The sequence below is a fragment of the Oncorhynchus clarkii genome, chromosome 9, assembly GCF_045791955.1.
Source record: "Oncorhynchus clarkii lewisi isolate Uvic-CL-2024 chromosome 9, UVic_Ocla_1.0, whole genome shotgun sequence".
Taxonomy (NCBI): Eukaryota; Metazoa; Chordata; class Actinopteri; order Salmoniformes; family Salmonidae; genus Oncorhynchus; species Oncorhynchus clarkii.
The window spans coordinates 5,350,218-5,371,195 of NC_092155.1; the positions used below are offsets into that span (position 1 = coordinate 5,350,218).

At 42.9% G+C, this 20,978-nt stretch overlaps 3 protein-coding genes across 5 annotated transcripts in view; 1 reads left to right on the forward strand and 2 right to left on the reverse strand.

Moving 5' to 3' along the window:
- Positions 1–4,303, forward strand: part of LOC139417064 (coronin-2A-like) — a 22,921-nt gene extending 18,618 nt beyond the window's left edge. Inside the window, exons 10-12 of the mRNA XM_071166312.1 lie at positions 76–362; positions 671–739; positions 4,238–4,303. Coding sequence (XP_071022413.1) covers positions 76–362; positions 671–739; positions 4,238–4,303 — 422 coding nt within the window. The remainder of the gene's footprint in view (positions 1–75; positions 363–670; positions 740–4,237) is intronic.
- Positions 1–20,978, reverse strand: part of LOC139415792 (galactose-specific lectin nattectin-like) — a 1,187,935-nt gene that overhangs the window by 1,047,354 nt on the left and 119,603 nt on the right. The gene's annotated exons all lie outside the window — the stretch shown is intronic.
- LOC139415787 (acidic leucine-rich nuclear phosphoprotein 32 family member D-like) lies at positions 9,619–20,202 on the reverse strand. 2 transcript variants are annotated; one of them, XM_071163876.1, is made up of 7 exons: positions 19,992–20,202; positions 18,327–18,476; positions 17,599–17,721; positions 14,990–15,176; positions 13,937–14,037; positions 10,788–10,860; positions 9,619–10,589 (listed from the first exon to the last, which is right to left on the reverse strand). In XM_071163876.1, the coding sequence occupies exons 1-7, from the start codon at positions 20,043–20,045 to the stop codon at positions 10,519–10,521; spliced, it is 759 nt and encodes a 252-aa protein (XP_071019977.1). In that variant the 5' UTR covers positions 20,046–20,202; the 3' UTR covers positions 9,619–10,518. The 2 variants fall into 2 exon arrangements, with proteins under 2 accessions (XP_071019977.1, XP_071019976.1); XM_071163875.1 differs by having other exon boundaries at positions 9,619–10,592.

The following is a 20,978-nucleotide window of genomic DNA, read 5'->3' on the forward strand; positions in this document are numbered from 1 at the left end:
AAACCAGTTTGGACTCAATAGAGGGAAAAGGGTGCCATTTGGGACACACCTTAAACCATTGTTCCACCACAACAGGCCCGGTGCTGATGTGTCTGAAACCTGGCAGTAGGATAGCCAACCCCTACCCTGAGACCCTACCAAGGAGGGGGCTGAGCAGCTTCCAGAGTGGGGGACCAGGAGAGACAGGGTCCACGGAGCAGGCCTTCCTCCAGGAGCAGCTGGCCTACCAGGACGCCAAGTACCCCAGGGAAGTGGCTGATCTGTCGGGCTGGCAGCCAGACGAGACCCAGGCTCCGGGTTGGGCCTACACTCCCCACTGTTGTGAGCCCTCAGAGTGCCCTCCTCCCAGGACAGAGAGTGAGGTGAGTGGGATAGGCTGTCATAGGCTACACATGAAGGCCTACCTCCAAATGTGTCTTTAGAAAAAAACTCTAAATCTGATTTTGCTCTGGTTCAGACGGTGTTTCGGAGTTTGTTTCTGAGTTTGTTTCGGTGTGTTTCAAAAGTGTTTCACAGTGTGTTTCGGAGTGTGTTTCAGAGTGTGTTTCGGAGTGTGTTTCGGAGTGTGTTTTGGAGTGTGTTTCGGAGTGTGTTTCGGAGTGTGTTTCGGAGTGTGTGTTTCAGAGTGTGTTTCAGAGTGTGTTTCAGAGTGTGTTTCTGTGTGTTACAGCTCCTTCAGGCATTCTACAGACAACAAGAGGAGATCAGGGGACTGAGAGACCAGCTCAACCAGAAAAAGGTTGTATATACTGAGTGTTCTAAACATTAAGAACACCTTCCTAATATGGAGTTGCACCTCCCCCTTTTCTCCCCAGAACAGCCTCAATTCGCTGAATTCTGAGTGTTCTAAACATTAAGAACACCTTCCTAATATGGAGTTGCACCTCCCCCTTTTCTCCTCAGAACAGCCTCAATTCGCTGAATTCTGAGTGTTCTAAACATTAAGAACACCTTCCTAATATGGAGTTGCACCTCCCCCTTTTCTCCTCAGAACAGCCTCAATTCGCTGAATTCTGAGTGTTCTAAACATTAAGAACACCTTCCTAATATGGAGTTGCACCTCCCCCTTTTCTCCTCAGAACAGCCTCAATTCGCTGAATTCTGAGTGTTCTAAACATTAAGAACACCTTCCTAATATGGAGTTGCACCTCCCCCTTTTCTCCTCAGAACAGCCTCAATTCGCTGAATTCTGAGTGTTCTAAACATTAAGAACACCTTCCTAATATGGAGTTGCACCTCCCCCTTTTGCCCTCAGAACAGCCTCAATTGGTTGAGGCATGGACTCTACAAGGTGTCGTAAGCGTTCCGCAGGGATGCTGGTCCATGTTGACTCCAATGCTTCCCACATTGTACCAAGTTGGCTGGATGTTCTTTGGATGGTGGACCATTCTTGATACAAACGGGAAACTGTTGAGCATGAAAAACCCAGCAGCGTTGCAGTTCTTGACACAAACCGGTGCACCTGGCACCTACTACCATACCCTGTTCAAAGGCACTTAAATATTTTGTTTTTGCCCATTTACCCTCTGAATGGCACACATAGACAATCCATGTCTCAATTGTCTCAAGGCTTAAAAATCCTTCTTTAACCCCGTCTCCTCCCCTTCATCTACACTGATAGAAGTGGATTTAACACGTCACATCAATAAGGGATCATATCTTTCACCTGGATTCACCTGGTCAGTCTATGTCATGGAAAGAGCAGGTGTTCTTAATGTTTTGTACACTCAGTGTGTGGTCGGTCTGGTGTGTGTATCTGGTCTGATTTGTGTGTGTGTGTGGTCTAGAGGTCGACCGATTATGATTTTTCAACGCCGAAACCGATTATTGGAGGACCAAAAAAAGCAGATGCTGATTAATTGGCAGATTTTTAAAATGTATTTGTAATAATGACAATTACAACAATACTGAATGAACACTTATTTTAACTTAAAAAAATACATCAATAAAATGTATTTAGCCTCAAATGAATAATGAAACCTGTTCAATTTGGTTTAAATAATGCAAAAACAAAGTGTTGGAGAAGAAAGTAAAAGTGCAATATGTGCCATGTAAAAAAGCTAACGTTTCAGTTCCTTGCTCAGAACATGAGAACATATGAAAGCTGGTGGTTCCTTTTAACATGAGTCTTCAATATTCCAAGGTAAGAGGTTTTAGGTTGTAGTTATTATAGGAATTATAGGACTATTTCCCTCTATACCATTTGTATTTCATTAATTAACCTTTGACTATTGGATGTTCTTATAGGCACTATAGTATTGCCAGTGTAACAGTATAGCTTCCGTCCCTCTCCTCGCCCCTACCTGGGCTCGAACCAGTAACACATCGACAACAGCCACACTCGAAGCAGCGTTACCCATCGCTCCACAAAAGCCGCGGCATACTTCAAGTTTGCAGAGCAAAGGGAACAACTACTCCAAGTCTCAGAGCGAGTGACGTTTGAAACGCTATTAGCGTGCACCCCGCTAACTAGCTAGCCATTTCACATCGGCCTAATCTCGGGAGTTGATAGGCTTGAAACAGGCTTGAAGCACAAAGAGCTGCTGGCAAACGCACAAAAGTGCTGTTTGAATGAATGCTTACGAGCCTGCTGCTGCCTACCATCGCTCAGTCAGACTGCTCTATCACATCATAGACTTAATTATAACATAACAACACACAGAAATACGAGCCTTTGGTCATAAATATGGTCGAATCCGGAAACTATCATTTTGAAAACAAGACGTTTATTCTTTCAGTGAAATACGGAACCGTTCCGTATTTTATCTAACAGGTGGCATCCATCAGTCTAAATATTCCTGTTACATTGCATAACCTTCAATGTTATGTCATAATTACGTAAAATTCTGGCAAATTAATTACGGTCTGTGTTAGGAATAAATGGACTTCACACAATTCCCAACGAGCCTGGTGGCCCAAACTGCTGCATATACCCTGACTCTGCTTGCACAGAACGCAAGAGAAGTGACACAATTTCCCTAGTTAAAAGAAATTCATGTTAGCAGGCAATATTAACTAAATATGCAGGTTTCAAAATATATACTTGTGTATTGATTTTAAGAAAGGCATTGATGTTTATGATTAGGTACATTGGTGCAACGACAGTGCTTTTTTCGTGAATGCGCTTGTTAAATCATCACCCGTTTGTCGAAGTAGGCTGTGATTCGATGATAAATTAACAGGCACCGCATCGATTATATGCAACGCAGGACACGCTAGATGAACTAGTAATATCATCAACCATGTGTAGTTAACTAGTGATTATGTGAAGATTGTTTTTTATAAGATAAGTTTAATGCTAGCTAGCAACTTACCTTGGCTTCTTGCTGCTCTCGCGTAACAGGTAGTCAGCCTGCCGCGCAGGCTCCTCGTGGAGTGCAATGTAAGGCAGGTGGGTTAGACCGTTGGGCTAGTAACCGGAAGGTTGCAAAAATAAATCCCCGAGCTGACAAGGTAAAAATCTGTCATTCTGTCCCTGAACAAGGTAGTTAACCCACTGTTCCTAGGCCGTCATTGAAAATAAGAATTTGTTCTTAACTGACTTGCCTAGTTAAATAAAGATGTCAAAAAAAAAATCTGATTACCGATTGTTATGAAAACTTGAAATCGGCCCTAATTAATCGGCCATTCCGATTAATCGGTCGACCTCTAGTGTGGTCTGATTTGTGTGCTGTGTGTCTGGTCTGGTGTGTGTGTCTGGTCTGATGTGTGTGTGTCTGATCTGCTGTGTGTGTGTCTGGTCTGGTGTGTGTGTCTGGTCTGGTGTGTGTGTATCTGGTCTGGTGTGTGTGTATCTGGTCTGGTGTGTGTGTATCTGGTCTGGTGTGTGTGTATCTGGTCTGGTGTGTGTGTGTCTGGTCTGGTGTGTGTGTCTGGTCTGGTGTGTGTGTCTGGTCTGGTGTGTGTGTCTGGTCTGGTGTGCGTGTATCTGGTCTGGTGTGTGTGTATCTGGTCTGGTGTGTGTGTATCTGGTCTGGTGTGTGTGTATCTGGTCTGGTGTGTGTGTGTCTGGTCTGGTGTGTGTATCTGGTCTGGTGTGTGTGTCTGGTCTGGTGTGTGTGTCTGGTCTGGTGTGCGTGTATCTGGTCTGGTGTGTGTGTATCTGGTCTGGTGTGTGTGTATCTGGTCTGGTGTGTGTGTCTGGTCTGGTGTGTGTGTGTGTGTCTGGTCTGGTGTATCTGCTGTGGATGATATCAGGGGACAACCTTTGATCAGATCACTGTGTGGTTTTGTGTAGGTCCAGATCACACAGCTGGAACTGGAGATCAAGAACACCAGAAATAATATGAGAGCCACCTTCTAAATAATTCAACCAATCACATTAGAAGAGCCTTCTGAATCAACCAATCACATGAGAGCCATCTTCTGAATGATTCAACCAATCACATTAGAAGAGCCTTCTGAATCAACCAATCACATGAGAGCCACCTTCTGAATGATTCAACCAATCACATTAGAAGAGCCTTCTGAATCAACCAATCACATGAGAGCCATCTTCTGAATGATTCAACCAATCACATGAGAGCCATCTTCTGAATGATTCAATCAATCACATTTGAAGAGCCTTCTGAATCAACCAATTACACGGTAGCAGCTTTTGGAATCGACCAATCACATGAGAGCCACCTTCTGATTCAACCAATCACATGAGAGCCACATTCTGATTCAACCAATTTTTTTATTTTGTATTTATTATGGATCCCCATTAGTTCCTACCAAGGCAGCAGCTACTCTTCATGGGGTCCAGCAAAATTAAGGCAGTTATATACAATTACAATATATTCACAAAACATTTTGTGGCTTCTACTACCACAAAAAAACATGTGTACGTGTGTGTACAACTAGGCAAGTCAGTTAAGAACAAATTCTTATTTTCAATGACAGCCTAGGAACAGTGGGTTAACTGCCTTGTTCAGGGGCAGAACGACAGATTTGTACGTTGTCAGCTTGGGGGTTTGAACTTGCAACCTTTCGGTTACTAGTCCAACACTCTAACCACTAGGCTACCCTACCGCCTCTACACTCTAACCACTAGGCTACCCTACCGCCTCTACACTCTAACCACTAGGCTACCCTGCTGCCCCAATCATTCATCTACTTTGAGCCAGGAGAGATTAGGACCTGCCTTGTTGATAGTGTTGTTAAGAAGGTAGAAACTAGGGCCCGTAGGACCTGCTTTGTTGATAGTGTTGTTAAGAAGGTAGAAACTAGGGCCTGTAGGACCTGCCTTGTTGATAGTGTTTCTTAAGAAGGTAGAAACTAGGGCCCGTAGGACCTGCCTTGTTGATAGTGTTTCTTAAGAAGGTAGAAACTAGGGCCTGTAGGACCTGCCTTGTTGATAGTGTTGTTAAGAAGGTAGAAACTAGGGCCCGTAGGACCTGCCTTGTTGATAGTGTTGTTAAGGTAGAGCAGCGCTTTATTATGGACAGACTTCTCCCCATCTTAGCTACTGTTGTATCAATATGTTATTACGATGACAATTTACGATCCAGTGTTACTTCAAGCAGTTTAGTCTCCTCAACTTGCTCAATTTACACGTTATTCATTTAATTTTTTATTTTATTTCACCTTTATTTAACCAGGTAGGCTAGTAGAGAACACCTTTATTTAACCAGGTAGGCTAGTAGAGAACACCTTTATTTAACCAGGGAGGCAAGTTGAGAACAAGTTCTCATTTACAATTGCGACCTGGTCAAGATAAAGCAAAGCAGTTCGACACATACAACGACACAGAGTTACAAGATTTAGTTTAGGGTTTAGTGAATGACTTGCCACCCATTCTGAAACGGACTGCTGGTCTTTGTTAAGTGTTCCAGTGATTTCACTAGCTGTGGTAGCTTACATGTATAGTATTGAGTCATCAGCATACACAGACACACTGGCTTTACTCAGTGCCATTGACAGGTCATTAGTAAAGATTGAAAAACACTAAGGGGCCTAGACAGCTGCCCTGGGGAACGCCCGACTCTACCTGGATTATGTTGCGAGAGGCTTCCATTAAAGAACACCCTCTGTGTTCTGTTAGACAGGGTAACTCTCAAACCACAATATATAGCAGGGGGTGTAAAAGCTATAACACAAGTTTTTCCAGCAGCAGATTCTGATCGATAATGTCAAAAGCTGCACTGAAGTCTAACAAAACACTGGCTGTGGTAGCAATCAATTTTTATCATACATTTTTTCTCAGCCAATCATCACTAATTTGTGTAAGTGCTGTACTTGTTGAATGTCCTTCCCTATAAGCGTACTGAAAATCTCTTGTTAATTTGGTTTACTGTGAAACAGCATTGTATCTGGTCAAACACAATTTTTCTCAAAACATTTACTAAGCGTTGGTAACAGGCTGATTGGTTGGCTGTTTGAGACAGTAAAGGGTGCTTTACTATTCTGGGTAGTGGAATGATTTTCGCTTCCCTCCAGGGCTGAGGGCATACACTTTCCTGTAGACTTAGATTGAAGAGATGGCCAATAGGAGTGGCAATATCGTCCGCTATAGTCCTCAGTCATTTTCCATCCAAGTTGTCAGACCAAGGTGTCTTGACATTGTTGATAGACAACAGCAAAAAAATATCACCTCTTCCAGCAACTCAATTCAGAGTTCCAGAGTTCAAAATTACATTTGCTTTTCTTTCAGAATTTGGTAAAGTTATACACGGATATATGGGTTCAGAATTTGGTAAAGTTATACACGGATATATAGGTTCAGAATTTGGTAAAGTTATACACGGATATATGGGTTCAGAATTTGGTAAAGTTATACACGGATATATGGGTTCAGAATTTGGTAAAGTTATACACGGATATATGGGTTCAGAATTTGGTAAAGTTATACACGGATATATAGGTTCAGAATTTGTTGTTGGCATGTCATGCATAAGTTTGCCAATTAAAAAAATTTGTTGGAAATATCAATGGGTTTTGTGATGAAAAAGACATCGGATTCAATGAATGATGGAGCTGATTTTGCCTTCTTGCCCAAAATGTTACTTAAGTTATCATTCTTTATATAGTATATATATATATAATATTTTTTATAGTACAGTTTCTTATAAGTTTTAGTCGCGATTTCTCAATTTACAGTACGCCAATCGGCTGTGCAGACAGATTTATTTGCCTCATCCCTCTCAATCATAAAATTGTTCCAATTCTTATTAGTAACTGGAATATGTAGTTTCATAAATGTGTAAAGCGCAGTGTCTAGTTGCTCCTCATTACACACCACAGACCAACAGATATTATGTACATCTTCAACGTAGGAATCACTACAAAACATATTGTCATTGACCTCTAAAACACTATATTAGTGGCCCAGCCTTTGGAACTTTTTTTTTCTAGATGTGGCTACTGTATTGTGATCAATACATCCTATGGATTTGGATAGAGCAGATTTCTGCAGCATTAATAAAGATCAATCGATGTGGATTATTTAATCCCTGTGCTGTTTGTAAATAACCTGACCCAGGTTGCAGGCACTGGTTAACAGTTTGAAGCTTTTTCTTGAGCGATGAAAACCAGTAAAAAAAATGTAAGTCACCCAGAAAATATACTTCTGTTGATATCACATACGTTATCAAGCACTTCACACAGGTTATCCAGATACTGACTGTTAGCACTTTGTCTATAGCCGCTTTCCACCACTCGCTTTAGGTGAGGCAGGTGAACCTGAAGCCCCTATTACTTCAACAGCATTTGACATGAGATCCTCTCTAAGCTTTACAGGAATATGACTCATAAACAGCAACATGATATGAACATAAAACATTTAACACCTCCACTATTGGCATTCCTGTCTCTCTTCTGAAGATGGCGAAGCCATGCATCTCTACCACTGTATCAAAGGTATTATCTGAGTTTTCAGATTGTCAGTATATGAATGTTATTAGCAAGTTATTCATTTCATGAACCTGTTAATGTGGCCTATTTTGTTTTGCACTTTTCTGGGATTCTAGATTTTTTTCTATTGCTCTTATGGAAGGCTTATCAGAGATAGACATGTGGTATTTATGTTTCTGTCGATAGTACAAGGTGAGCTGCACACAGTGGGTCTTCCTACTAGGGCACACTGCCTCAGTGCTATCAGTATAACTCCAGTTCAAAGGCTCATAATTACTGCAAATAGCTGTAGGATCAAGAGGTATTCAGGGGAGTTAGAGACATAAATGTCTGGGACGATCTGCAGCAGGACTACGACAACTCAGCGACACAACGCTAGGGATTATCTGAGCAGGGCTTGTCTCACTGATAAATCATTGTCTCAACGCAGCCTAAACATGAGCAGACTGGGTCAAGGAGCCAAGATGATTTGGATGGTCATTCCTGTCGACGTTTCTTTCGTTTCCCAAAGAAGAGTGTAGAAGTTACCAACCCACGCACGCAAGTTATTGATCCAAAAGAAATGCAGATTAGCCCATTTCATTTCTTTAAGATCTGTTTTCAGAACGATGCAGCTCTATAGAAACAGTTTTTTATATTTCACCATGTTTTTTTTAGATGTTGACAATTAAGGGCTGGTGACTTCGTCCCACAACATCTGATAATTTAATATTCTACAGTCAAAAACCAGCCCTGGTTGAGTGTTGGCTGGTCAGATTGAAAAGTATTTCTCTAGCTATGGTCCGTGGGATGAGGCTGGCCAGTCCCCGAGTTTGTTAACTATAAATCAGTTCTACAGTGAGTTTAAACGTAGTGGTTCTCAATCCTCTAGAATTTGTGTTCCCTCGTTCAGACATTGCGTATCCATCCGCCAAGCCGAGGGCCGTGTTCCCTCGTTCAGACATTACGTATCCATCCACCAAGCCGAGGGCCGTGTTCCCTCGTTCAGACATTACGTATCCATCCACCAAGCCGAGGGCCGTGTTCCCTCGTTCAGACATTGCACGTATCCATCCACCAAGCCGAGGGCCGTGTTCCCTCGTTCAGACATTACGTATCCATCCACCAAGCCGAGGGCCGTGTTCCCTCGTTCAGACATTGCGTATCCATCCACCAACGGTTGTGTGCCACGGCAGACGGCACCAGATTGTTAGTTCAGCAACAAAAACCGACGCAAATGTGCAACTATGGTGCAAAACAGACAGTTGGCTTTAGATTGACAAATACATTGAGCACATCTCTTCAAAATACTTAAGTTGGGTTAGCTAGTGAATTTGAACCATATTAGCATCGACACGAAATAAATCAAAACATGTTAACTAGTTGAAACGAGTCACGATTCCCCACATGTCATTTTGTTATTGTTGACAGCTGTCTGGCCAACCAGCACCACAGGTACTCACGGTATTCTGCCACATTGAAGCTTGCGTATATTTTCCGACGTTGTCATCCAACGTTAGCCGACACGTAAACATTTACGATGTCTCTGCTAAAGCGGGCCCACGCGTGTTGAATGTAAAAGCCCTTTGGTCTAGTTCACGGCGATACGGTCGCGTTAGAATGGAGCCGTCGCTCATTAGATAATAAAATAAACCGAAATAACACAGAAGGACAAGAACAAGAAGCAAAATGTTAAGATTTTATTTACAAAGTCAATTTTTTGTACGTTTTTTTTTTTTTTGCCTTACAGAAAGTAAAAAATAAACAGCCACAACCAGCCAGTGTACACAGTACGTCCCCAATTACACCCTATTCCCTAAGTAGTGCACCACTTTAGACCAGAACCCTATGGCAACCCCATTCCCTAAGTAGTGCACCACTTTAGACCAGGACCCTATGGCAACCCCATTCCCTAAGTAGTGCACTACTTTAGACCAGGACCCTATGGCAACCCCATTCCCTAAGTAGTGCACTACTTTAGACCAGGACCCTATGGCAGCCCCATTCCCTAAGTAGTGCACCACTTTAGACCAGGACCCTATGGCAACCCCATTCCCTAAGTAGTGCACTACTTTAGACCAGGACCCTATGGCAACCCCATTCCCTAAGTAGTGCACTACTTTAGACCAGAACCCTATAGCAACCCAATTCCCTAAGTAGTGAACTACTTTAGAACTGAGCTTATTTATTTATTATTATTCTTTTTTTGAAAATAAAACAAGGGGCCCTTGCCAAAACCAGTGCACTAAACAGGGATTAATTTGGGACACAGACGAGGTTGACGAGTTTGTCCCCGCCCCGGTGATGTCACGGAATGTTGCGCGGTGACGAAAGACCCGGTTTCGGGATTTTACCCAGACCCCCCCCCCCCAAATTACCACGACACAGGGCAACTCAAGCAAAGGGGTGCGCGTGTAGGATGGAGTACCAAATAGCACCCTATTCCCTAATACAGTGCACTACTTGTGACCCTATAGGATTTTTCAAGGCTATGGGCTCTGGTCAAAAAGTAGTGCACTATATAGGGAATAGGGTGCCACTAGGTTGGCTGGAGGGTTTGGGGGAAAAGGGGAGACGGGTGATAGCGGCAGTAAGGGGGCAACTAAAGGCCATGGAGGGGTATCTGAGATATGGAGGGGTATCTGAGATATGGAGGGGTCAGGAGATCTCAGATATCGAGGGGTGTGGGGGACGGGGGAGGGACACTCAATCGTCTTCATCCTCATCTTCAGGATCCCTCTTCCTCTTCTCTCCTTTCACAGGAGAGTCATCCTCTCCTTCTGGAGAGAGAACATTTAGATATGGGTCCCCAAAAGAACAACGTGTTTGCCTGTGTACCAAATGGCCCCTTATTCCATATGTAGTGCACTACCTTGACCAGATAGGGAATAGGGCGCCATTTGGGATCACAGCCGTCATGTATGCATGTACATAGCCAAATCAAAATATTTCAATGGAAGTTGGAAGCTACTAACCGTTGTCTTCGTCATCGTCGTCATCATCGTCTTCGTCATCATCGTCGTCAACATCGCCGTTCACCTCCCCATCCTAGAGAGAGAAAAACAGTTTGTACAACGGACAGCATTGTAGTACCGGGGTTAAGCTAGCGCCTCCAGTGTAGTACCGGGGTTAAGCTAGCGCCTCCAGTGTAGTATCGGGGTTAAGCTAGCGCCTCCAGTGTAGTACCGGGGTTAAGCTAGCGCCTCCAGTGTAGTACCGGGGTTAAGCTAGCGCCTCCAGTGTAGTACCGGGGTTAAGCTAACGTTAGCAGGCTAACTTGTTGCTCTTGCTTTGTGAAAACGACCAACATGTGTCGTTCATATCAGAAACGATAACTAGGTGGCACCAGAGCCTGTACTTAATTCAATGTTTTGAATTAGGACTGGGTAATATGGCCAAAATATGTCTCGTGATATTTTTCCACCAAATTTTTTTTGACAGTATGATGCCGTTTCATGTATTTCAAGTGAGCTGAGAGTTGTTCCTGTTCATACAGTTTTGACTCCAGCACCTCCTCAAAAAAATAAAAAATAAAAATCAAATGTTCTTGAATATTAAGACATCATGTAAAAACATGACGTGTTGCTCCCATGTTTCATAGGTGAAAAAATTAAATACAAATAATAAAAAAACAAATCTCAAATTTTGTGCACAAACGTATTTGCATCCGGGTTAGTGAGCATTTCTCCTCTACCGAGATAATACATCCAACTCAGTAAAATGGTTGAAATTGTCGTATTTATATATTTTTTGTATATAAATATGCTTTATTAGTAGTTCATAACCCTAGGGTGGCAAAAAACTAATAAGGGATTTTAAAATTAGGTCTTCATTCTGATTGAAGTTGTATTGAACCGTATTAAACAATCAAAATAATTTCCAGAATTTTTATACATTTCCTGGACTTTAACTACTATTTCCACACGGTGCCACGCACAGATGCATAATATGAACTGCTGGAATCTTGGAAATAGTATGACTATTTAAATTTCATAGAGCCTTGAATGCATTTGTTGTTTGACATAAATTAAGGGAAGAAATATTGACAGGGTAGGAACCAAAGTGTTGGTCAGTTTTTCCAGGTGAGCCTAATTGGATGTTTTACATTCCATGTTTTCTAACCTCATGTAGCTGCACAAAACATGCTTATCTAGGCCTACACTGTAGTACCAGGCTGTATTAGCTAGCTACGTTTGCTCTGACTCTTGGTACATTTAGCAAGCTAGCTAGCGATTAGTGGCTAACACGATTTATTTTTAGCCACAACTTGCTACGGAAGCATGTCATCAACAGCTAGCTATCTGACCATTCAGAGTGAAAAGCAAGAAAGTGCTTGAGACTCTCCTTGAGTGACAAGGTGACGGGGCTCGGAGTGACCGGGGGCTCGGAGTGACTGGGGGACGGGGCTTGGAGTGACCAGGGGCTCGGAGTGACCGGGGGACAGGGCATGGAGTGACCGGGGGACAGGGCATGGAGTGACCGGGGGCTCGGAACTCGGAGTGACCGGGGGACGGGGCATGGAGAGACCGGGGGACGGGGCTCGGAGTGACCGGGGGACGGGGCATGGAGTGACCGGGGGCTCGGAGTGACCAGGGGGACGGGGCTCGGAGTGACCGGGGGACGGAGTGACCAGGGGCTCGGAGAGACCGGGGGACGGGGCATGGAGTGACCAGGGGCTCGGAGTGACCGGGGGCTCGGAGTGACCAGGGGGACGGGGCTCGGAGTGACCAAGGGGACGGGGCTCGGAGTGACCGGGGGCTCGGAGTGACCAGGGGGACGGGGCTCGGAGTGACCAGGGGCTCGGAGTGACCAGGGGACGGGGCTCGGAGTGACCAGGGGCTCGGAGTGACCAGAGGGACGGGGCTCGGAGTGACCAGGGGGACGGGGCTCGGAGTGACCAGGGGGACACTAAAAGTAACTTCAGTCCACCAACCACTGTCATGTAGATGGAGAAATCCACTCCAATATGTATAAATTATTATTTATTTATTTTTTTATAAAAAGACTGTGCTTAATATTTCTAAAATAATTAAAAAATGTATTAGTAAGAAGTAATGCGATATATTGCCCAATTTCATGACGAGTCTTTTAACCAAAATATCAGAAGAAAGAAGATGGGTTTGAATACTGATACCACCCACACTAACCATACTATTAGTGAAGTGAGTATATAGCTCATTGGTCATTGTATGGATATAGTTACTATGCAAAAAAAGTTCCCGGATGTCATACTAAATACAGCCAAAATATACACGCAGAGGACACTAGTTCCATACTTTAGGGCCGATAATGCAATTCTTCAGGAAATGGGCGTGGCTTCACGGTGTTTTCAGATTTTAAGAAAATGGCGGAAGACATGCAGCCGAAGTAAACCGAGAGCAGATACAAATTCATTGCTTTAACTAATTATGACAAATGTTAAATAAAATTGAACAATGTAATAAAAAGCAATTTACTTTTTAAATAAATTACCCTAAAATGTTTTGTTGGCTGACAATTTGTTAGCTACGTTGTCCTTATGAATTGCATATCATTACAGCAGTATGTTCCGGTATGTTAGTTGGCTTATACATCAAACTTGCCAGTATATTAATTTTGGGTCAACCAACTACCCAACGTTTATTCCCATCATTCTTAGCTTAGCTAAATGGTATAGTGTGTGTTCTCAATGGACATTTGGGTTCTTTCGTAAATCCGTTCTGGCTACCTCCTCCTATTTCAGAGCGCTCTCTCCTGAGTGTTCCAGAGCGCACGATAATGAATGTATGGAGATCTCAACACTAGTTGAATGTGGCCGGTTAACATCGGCAAAAAAAATAAATAAAAATGATGATTAAATTGCCAGCAGCACAGTTAGTCACCAACGCATCTGGATAACGTGATAACTGCCTAACCAGTTCTGCTAGGGCGAGTAAAACGGTCAGAATTAGAGGTCGGCCGATTATTTTTCAACGCCGATACCGATTATCGGAGAACCAAAAAAAAAAAGCAGATAACAATTCAAAATCGGCGGATTTATAACTGACAATTACCACAAATACTGAATGAACACTTCTAAACACATATAAAATCATATGCTAAACATGTAACATACGTGTATTCAACATGACATCCGTGTTCTTACCTCTCCACTCTCCCCACTGTCATCATCTTCCTCTGCAACGACCTCTTCGTCGTCCTCCTCCTCTTCATCCTCCTCCTCTTCAGACTCTCCCTCCTCCCCCTCTGTTCCACAGGACAGAAAAAACATTAGACCATCCCTCCTCTCTTCAGACTCTCCCTCTTCCCCCTCTGTCCTATAGGACAAGACCAGAGACGACAACAGCTCAAGTCAAGTGCCATTTCAATTAACGTGATACATCTGGCCAAATCAGGGTGTCGGCCCATGGGCCCAAGTTATTATTTGGGGGAATTTATTGTTGGGACATAAAATACAACAAAAAACAAAAAAAACATCAGGAAATCAGCACCAACTGATTTTAATCGAGGAAATTTGTTCCCAAATAAAGCAGAGAGAGAGAGAGAGAGACGTGATCGTATCCTTTGAAATTATTGTTTTAGTCAAATACTGTATCTGTTTGGGGCTCCTTCGCAGTTCATTTGCAGACTACAAATTATTATGTTCTGACCCCCTGACCATCTGCTCAAAAATAAATATATTTAAAACAACCCCGAATCTAGATAATCCAGATATATATTATATATATATATATATATATATATCTCAACATCTTCATAAAGAGACATGATAAATCACATCCATTCATCTGCCAGATTCATAGAGACACTGGGACCGTGTCCATTTCTGCAGACAGAAACTAGCTAACTAACTACGACGTCCCCTTGGATGTTTTGCTCATTTGACAACCTTTCAGTTGGTGTTTCTTTAAGAATTTAGGGAAGGGGGGGGGATACCTAGTCAGTTGCGAAACTAATTTTCCGTATTTAACCGAACCCCTCTGAATCAGAGGGAAGTGTGTGTGTTGGAGGGGGGGCTGCCGTAGGGCCCAGGGAGCAGTTGTTGTTGGGGGTTAAGTGCCTTGCTCAAGGGCAGAACGACAGATTTTTTCCCACCTTGCAGCCCCTCAAGTTTCAAACCAGCATCCCTTTTGGTTACTGGCCCAACGCTCTTAACAGCTACCTCCCACCCCATAAGTTCCCTCTCGGGAAGTCTCACCTTCATCGTCTTCATCCTCGACCCCGTCTCCCTCGCCGTCCGAGTCGGAGGCCTCGCAGTCTTCGATATCGTAGCCATCCAGGTACGTGAGCTGCGGGAGGAGCTTGAAGATGCTCTCTCTGTAGTCTCCCAGGTTGGTGACCTCACAGTTAAACAGGTCCAGGGACTTTAGTATGGGAAGCTTTTTCTAACAAGGGAGAGGTTATAACAGTGTTATTCCCAGCTATAACAGTCTCATGTACAGTTATAAACAGGGGTGAAGGCAGGGGTATAAATAAAGTTATAAATGTCACAGTTATAAGTCTTATTAAGAGCTACGACAGTCTCATTCCAAGTTATAAGCGGTTATAACCTGTCATGTTCCCAGCTATAACGGTGTTATTTAGGAACGGTTCCAACAACCACAAGTAGTCTTATTTAGGGAGCCACGATATAATCGGCGAACATATCGGAATCGGACGATATTAGCTAAAAATGTCACCGTTGGTATCGGCCATTTGACGAGTAAAAAAAAAACACCATTTGCAAGCCAAGAGCCACCACTGCTATCAGTAGCACTGTCAAAAATGCACAACAACGGAAAAAGTCTGCAAACACCGGCCACGAACGATGTGTTTACAATACCACGTTGGTAATAAAGCATAACTTGTTTGGCCGCAACTTCTGGGGTAGCTAGCTTTAGCTTGGTATCTGGCTAGCACAAATACAACCAGCCTGAAAACAATGACCAGTAGAAACTGCAGTCATTTTCATTATTCTTAGCAATGATTTATGAATCCTTGTGAGTAAGTATTAGCTAGGTGGTCACTTGTTGTTCGCCAATTGAAATTGAACTTCAGTTCATGAAAATAAATAGCTAGCCAGCTACTTAGCCCGGTTGCCCAAAGCTAACGTTATAAACAGAAACTAGCTTTATCTTGCTAGTGAGGCTCGAGCGGACCGGGTTGTGAAGCTAGCCACAATAACGATTAGGCACAATAGTGGAATTTGCCTTCAAAATAAAAGTACGCCTGAAAGTGATGCAGAAGGTTACAATTGGTGGAATCACGCTATATTTAGACTAGATAATGTTAAAAAGGCTGGAATGTGAAGCAATGAAATTTGGTATCAATCTACCCGACTGATGAGTTTACGCAAATATTAACGCTGCTCTTATCGCGGGACCGTCCACCATTTATCAAATAAGAACTGTCTTATAAATTAGGGTTATTTTAGATGACACCTAGCTATATAGTTAGCTAGCTAGGATTCCCAGCTAGCTAACTATAGCTACTGAAACAGGTGTTAGCTAGCTAACTATAGCTACTGAAACAGATGTTAGCTAGCTAACTATAGCTACTGAAACAGATGTTAGCTAGCTAACTATAGCTACTGAAACAGATTGTGGTTTTAATATGTGTTTATGGGAAGAATATTGTTTGCATCTATGAGCTAGCCAGCGTTTTAAAATCATCAGCACTGTAGGAGAACGATAAAACTTTACCAGCATCATAGCATACGCATCGATGAATCGTTGAAATAGGAGTGAGTGTAATCAATGTGTAATAACTACTTTAAAAAATATATATATATTGAATGCTTTAAATTAATGTGACGTGCCAGTCATATTCAGGTCCTGATTGGTCAACAAGCTTATTTGGTATAGTGTTATTTGACACGCAAAGACCCAAACCTCGTTCCATAGTGTGAGACATCCTGGTTGAGAATGAAACGGCTGAACAACGAAACAGCAAGGAAGTGAAAGAAATGGATTTGACTGGTCATGGGGACATACGTTAATGACAACAAAGTGTGGTGTGTAACCTTTATTGAACTAGACAAGCCAGTGAAGAATACATTCTTATTTACAACGATGGCCTACCCCGGGCCAACGCCAGGCCAATTGTGCGCCGCCCCATGTAACTCCCAATCACGGCCGGATGTGATGGACCCTGGATTCGACCCAGGGACTGTAGTGACACCTCATGCACTGAGACGCAGTGCCTTAAATAGTTAAAAACACACGGACGCAGCGGTTTAACTGTACCGGAAAGCTTAAAAGGCCACAACAAATGTTAATATCGGTCATCTGTGTTGTTTTTTTGAGCACTGAAAATATTGGATACCGGTTTCAGCCAAAATGTAATATCAGTGCATCACTAGTCGTATTCAGTAACAGTTCCAACACCCGACCGACCAGGGGTCGTATTCAGTAACAGTTCCAACACCCAACCGACCAGGGGTCGTATTCAGTAACAGTTCCAACACCCAACCGACCAGGGGTCGTATTCAGTAACAGTTCCAACACCCAACCGACCAGGGGTCGTATTCAGTAACAGTTCCAACACCCGACCGACCAGGGGTCGTATTCAGTAACAGTTCCAACACCCGACCGACCAGGGGTCGTATTCAGTAACAGTTCCAACACCCGACCGACCAGGGGTCGTATTCAGTAACAGTTCCAACACCCGACCGACCAGGGGTCGTATTCAGTAACAGTTCCAACACCCGACCGACCAGGGGTCGTATTCAGTAACAGTTCCAACACCCGACCGACCAGGGGTCGTATTCAGTAACAGTTCCAACACCCGACCGACCAGGGGTCGTATTCAGTAACATTTAACACCCACCAGTGGTTCCAGTGTGCTGATGTCCTTGAACTTGTTCCCAGAGAGGTTGAGGTGTGTGAGGTTGACCAGCCTCTCAGCCAGCACCTCCAAACCACCGGATATCCTGTTGTCACTTAGCTCCAACTACAGAAGAAGAAAGTCACGTTATTTATTCAGTCTGGGGGGGGGGGGGGGGGGGGGACAGAAGAGTCTTGTTTGTGTCATGTGACACGGTGAAAAGCTACACTTCGTTATGACCATTAATTATGCATTTAACTGGTCTTAAACAGATTATTACGATGATCTATGATATTATTACCCATCTTCCAACGGGACTAGTTCATGGAGTCATTTAAAATTACTGTTTAATCTGGCAAAACATTTCAAAGTTTAAAAGTGAGAAGTTCAGCTGGTCTGAACATAAAACAGAAAGGAAATGTTTAAACCCCCCCCCCCCCCCCCCCTAGCTACATGCCGGTTTAGTGTGATGGTTTCCCTTGGTAAAAACATCCCCCTGGTTTACAGTTATGGTTTCCCTTGTTTAAAACATCCCCTTCGTTTACAGTGATGGTTTCCCTTGTTTAAAACATCCCCTTCAACAATAGCTACATGCTGGTTTAGTGTGATGCTACCTTTCCTCAGTTTGGGTATGATTGATGTGAGTATGGGGATGTATGGGCCCTGTTCAGGTGTAGTGCACTGTAAAATAAACAATGGTGCCAATTGGGCCACAACCCTAGTCGTCATACCTTTTTTAATTTCCCCAGTTTGGGTATGTTTGAGACGTTGATGAGGCCGACGTTGATGAGACTCAACAGTTCCAGGTTCTCAAACTCCTCCGTTATGCCCTCCATTTTCCCCTCGTTCGACCGACAGTTATCCAGGACAAGCTCCTGAACCTAAAAGAGAAGGACAGGGAGAGAAACGGAGTAGGGAGAAGAAAAAAAAAGAAGATGGATGAATAAACGTTTATGTCCGTAGTTATTGAATATTTTACATGTATTTCTATCAAAAAGTGCAAATGGGAAAAAATAATTTTGTTTCGAATCTGTTTTATTTGGCACTTGGAAAGCAGCCATGTTTATAAGCAGAACTGTTTGTAAACTGTGTGCACGTGATGTAGATAGCTGGTGAGGGGACTCGATTAACCTCCCCCGGGCTGGCGTGTTTGGCACTGGTGAAATGTGGTTGCTTTCGTTTTGGAACCGGGCCTTCCGGGCATGAGCCAAGTGGCCCGCTCAAAAGTCGGTTCAAAGCATGGGAGTCATGAGAAAGATTCTGTGTGCACGTGCAAAAACTAATTGCTTTTAAAAAATTTTTTTAAAACAATTAAAATTAAACTGCCTTCCCAATGAAAACTACATCGAAAAACAGATTTGATGGAAAAGTGATGTACGTTTCTGGACGACGCGCGATGTTGCTAACATGACCGAGCGGCGCAGATTATTGTTCTATTTGAGAAAGGCGCTTCTCCTCGGCGTTTTTGCCAGTTCAAGTCAACGGCTATAGTCCGGTGCCCCACAGCTCAGCATAACCGAATCCCCCCCAATGTTACCTAGCCATCTAAAGTAGCCAGCAAAGTTACGTTGCTAGCCAGCTAGCTAACGGACGGGTCTTTAACCGGTCAAAGTGTATCCAAAACAGTTCGCGGCTGTGTACATTTACTATCATTTCAAAATAAACTATTCGTAGCTATAACCGATAATTAAAAAAAAAAAAAATAGTCTAATGATTCGCTTTCTAGTTAGCCGGCATGCTAGATACGCGCCCAACAACGTTGAGTCCTATGCTAGCTAAAAAATGGCTACCGCTACGCTAGCTAAAAATGGCTACCGCTACGCTAGCTAAAAATGGCTACCGCTACGCTAGCTAAAAATGACTACCGACCGCTATGCTAGCTAAAAATGGCTACCGCTACGCTAGCTAAAAATGGCTACCGCTATGCTAGCTAAAAATGGCTACCGCTATGTTCGCAATGATGTTCAGTGTGTTGGCCTTTACTTTGATAGTAAGGTTGATTGTTACAAAATATACATCTGTATTAAACAAAACAAAAAAACTACAGCAGATGGCTAACAATATTAAAAAAAAACGTATTTTGTGTGATAGTAGTTAACCATTTTGTTAGCCATTTTCCTGTTTACCTCACGGGTCCGGTTTGACTTGTAAAGTGATTCAGCGAAGTTAACGTAGGCAGATAAATTAGCGCTCCTAAAAACGAATGCATCTAATGGCATTACCTAGTTAATTTACAATATACATACTTATCTCATTAGAAATTGAGTTTGAGAAAACGTAGGAGGTAAAGAAAGTATATTACCAGCAGCAGGCTTTCAGAGGACCCCATGTGCTCGACATGACTTCCACACACAGTAAACTTTGGTGTCGCATGTTAACCTAAATCATATACTTACATCCGACGGCGTCCTATTTCTCAGTTCTAGGTGAATTCTCTTTTTCATGTCCATTTTCCCCCCCTCCTCTCTTATCTCTCGGATCTGGTTGGACCGTTTTCTGGGTTTCTACAACCTCGCTCGCTACCGTTGATGATCTTGAAGCGAAAAGAGAGAGCTGCGTTCGTGGAAGTCAGAAAGTGGGTCAAATGCGAATGATCTGTTTGCGCCGAGTAGAAACCGCGGCGAAACTAAAATACTCCACAGTGCCCGGTGTGGCAGCGTTACCGCACTACAGGCAACATGCATGACTTATTGACGAACTACGGATGTACCAAGCTTTGGGACTCAACATCTGTGATGGAAAAAGTCACGAATTGTCATACTTGGGTAAAAGCAGAAACACCCTAATAGAAAATGACTCAAGTAAAAGTGAAAGTCACCCAGTAAAATACTACTTTAGGAAAAGTAGTTGGTTTTAAATATACGTAAGTTTCAAAAGTAAATGTAATTGATCAAATATACTTAAGTATCAAAAGTAAAAGTATAAATCATTTCAAATTCATTATATGAAGCAAACCAGACGGCACCATTTTCTTGTTTTTTTTTATTTGATTACGGATAGCCAGTGTCACACCAACTCTCAGACATAAATGACAAAGGAAGCATTTGTGTTTAGCGAGTCTGCCAGATCAGAGACAGTATTGATGACCAGGGATGTTCTCTTGACAAGTGCGCGATTTTGACAATTTTCCTGTCCTGCTAATCATTCAAAATCTAACGAGTACTTTTAGGTGCCAGGGAAAATGTATGGAGTAAAACGTACATTATTTTCTTTAGGAATGTAGTAAAGTAAAAGTTGTCCAAATATATAAATAGTAAAGTAAATTAGATACTATAAAAAAAAAAACTACTTAAGTAGTCATTTAAAGTATTTTTACGTCAATTTAAACTGCTGCCAATACACAGACTCACGATTTTGTGTCCCAAAACTAGATGCAGCTCATA

Excerpts from the sequence above, each read along its gene's own strand:
- LOC139415787 (XM_071163875.1), bottom strand. The coding sequence starts at position 20,045 with ATGGACATGAAAAAGAGAATTCACCTAGAACTGAGAAATAGGACGCCG. Across the intron at positions 18,477-19,991 it reads GAAATAGGACGCCGTCGGAT|GTTCAGGAGCTTGTCCTGGA; the intron begins GTAAGTATATGA and ends CTTCTCTTTTAG. Across the intron at positions 14,038-14,989 it reads CGAGGATGAAGACGATGAAG|AGGGGGAGGAGGGAGAGTCT; the intron begins GTGAGACTTCCC and ends CCTGTGGAACAG.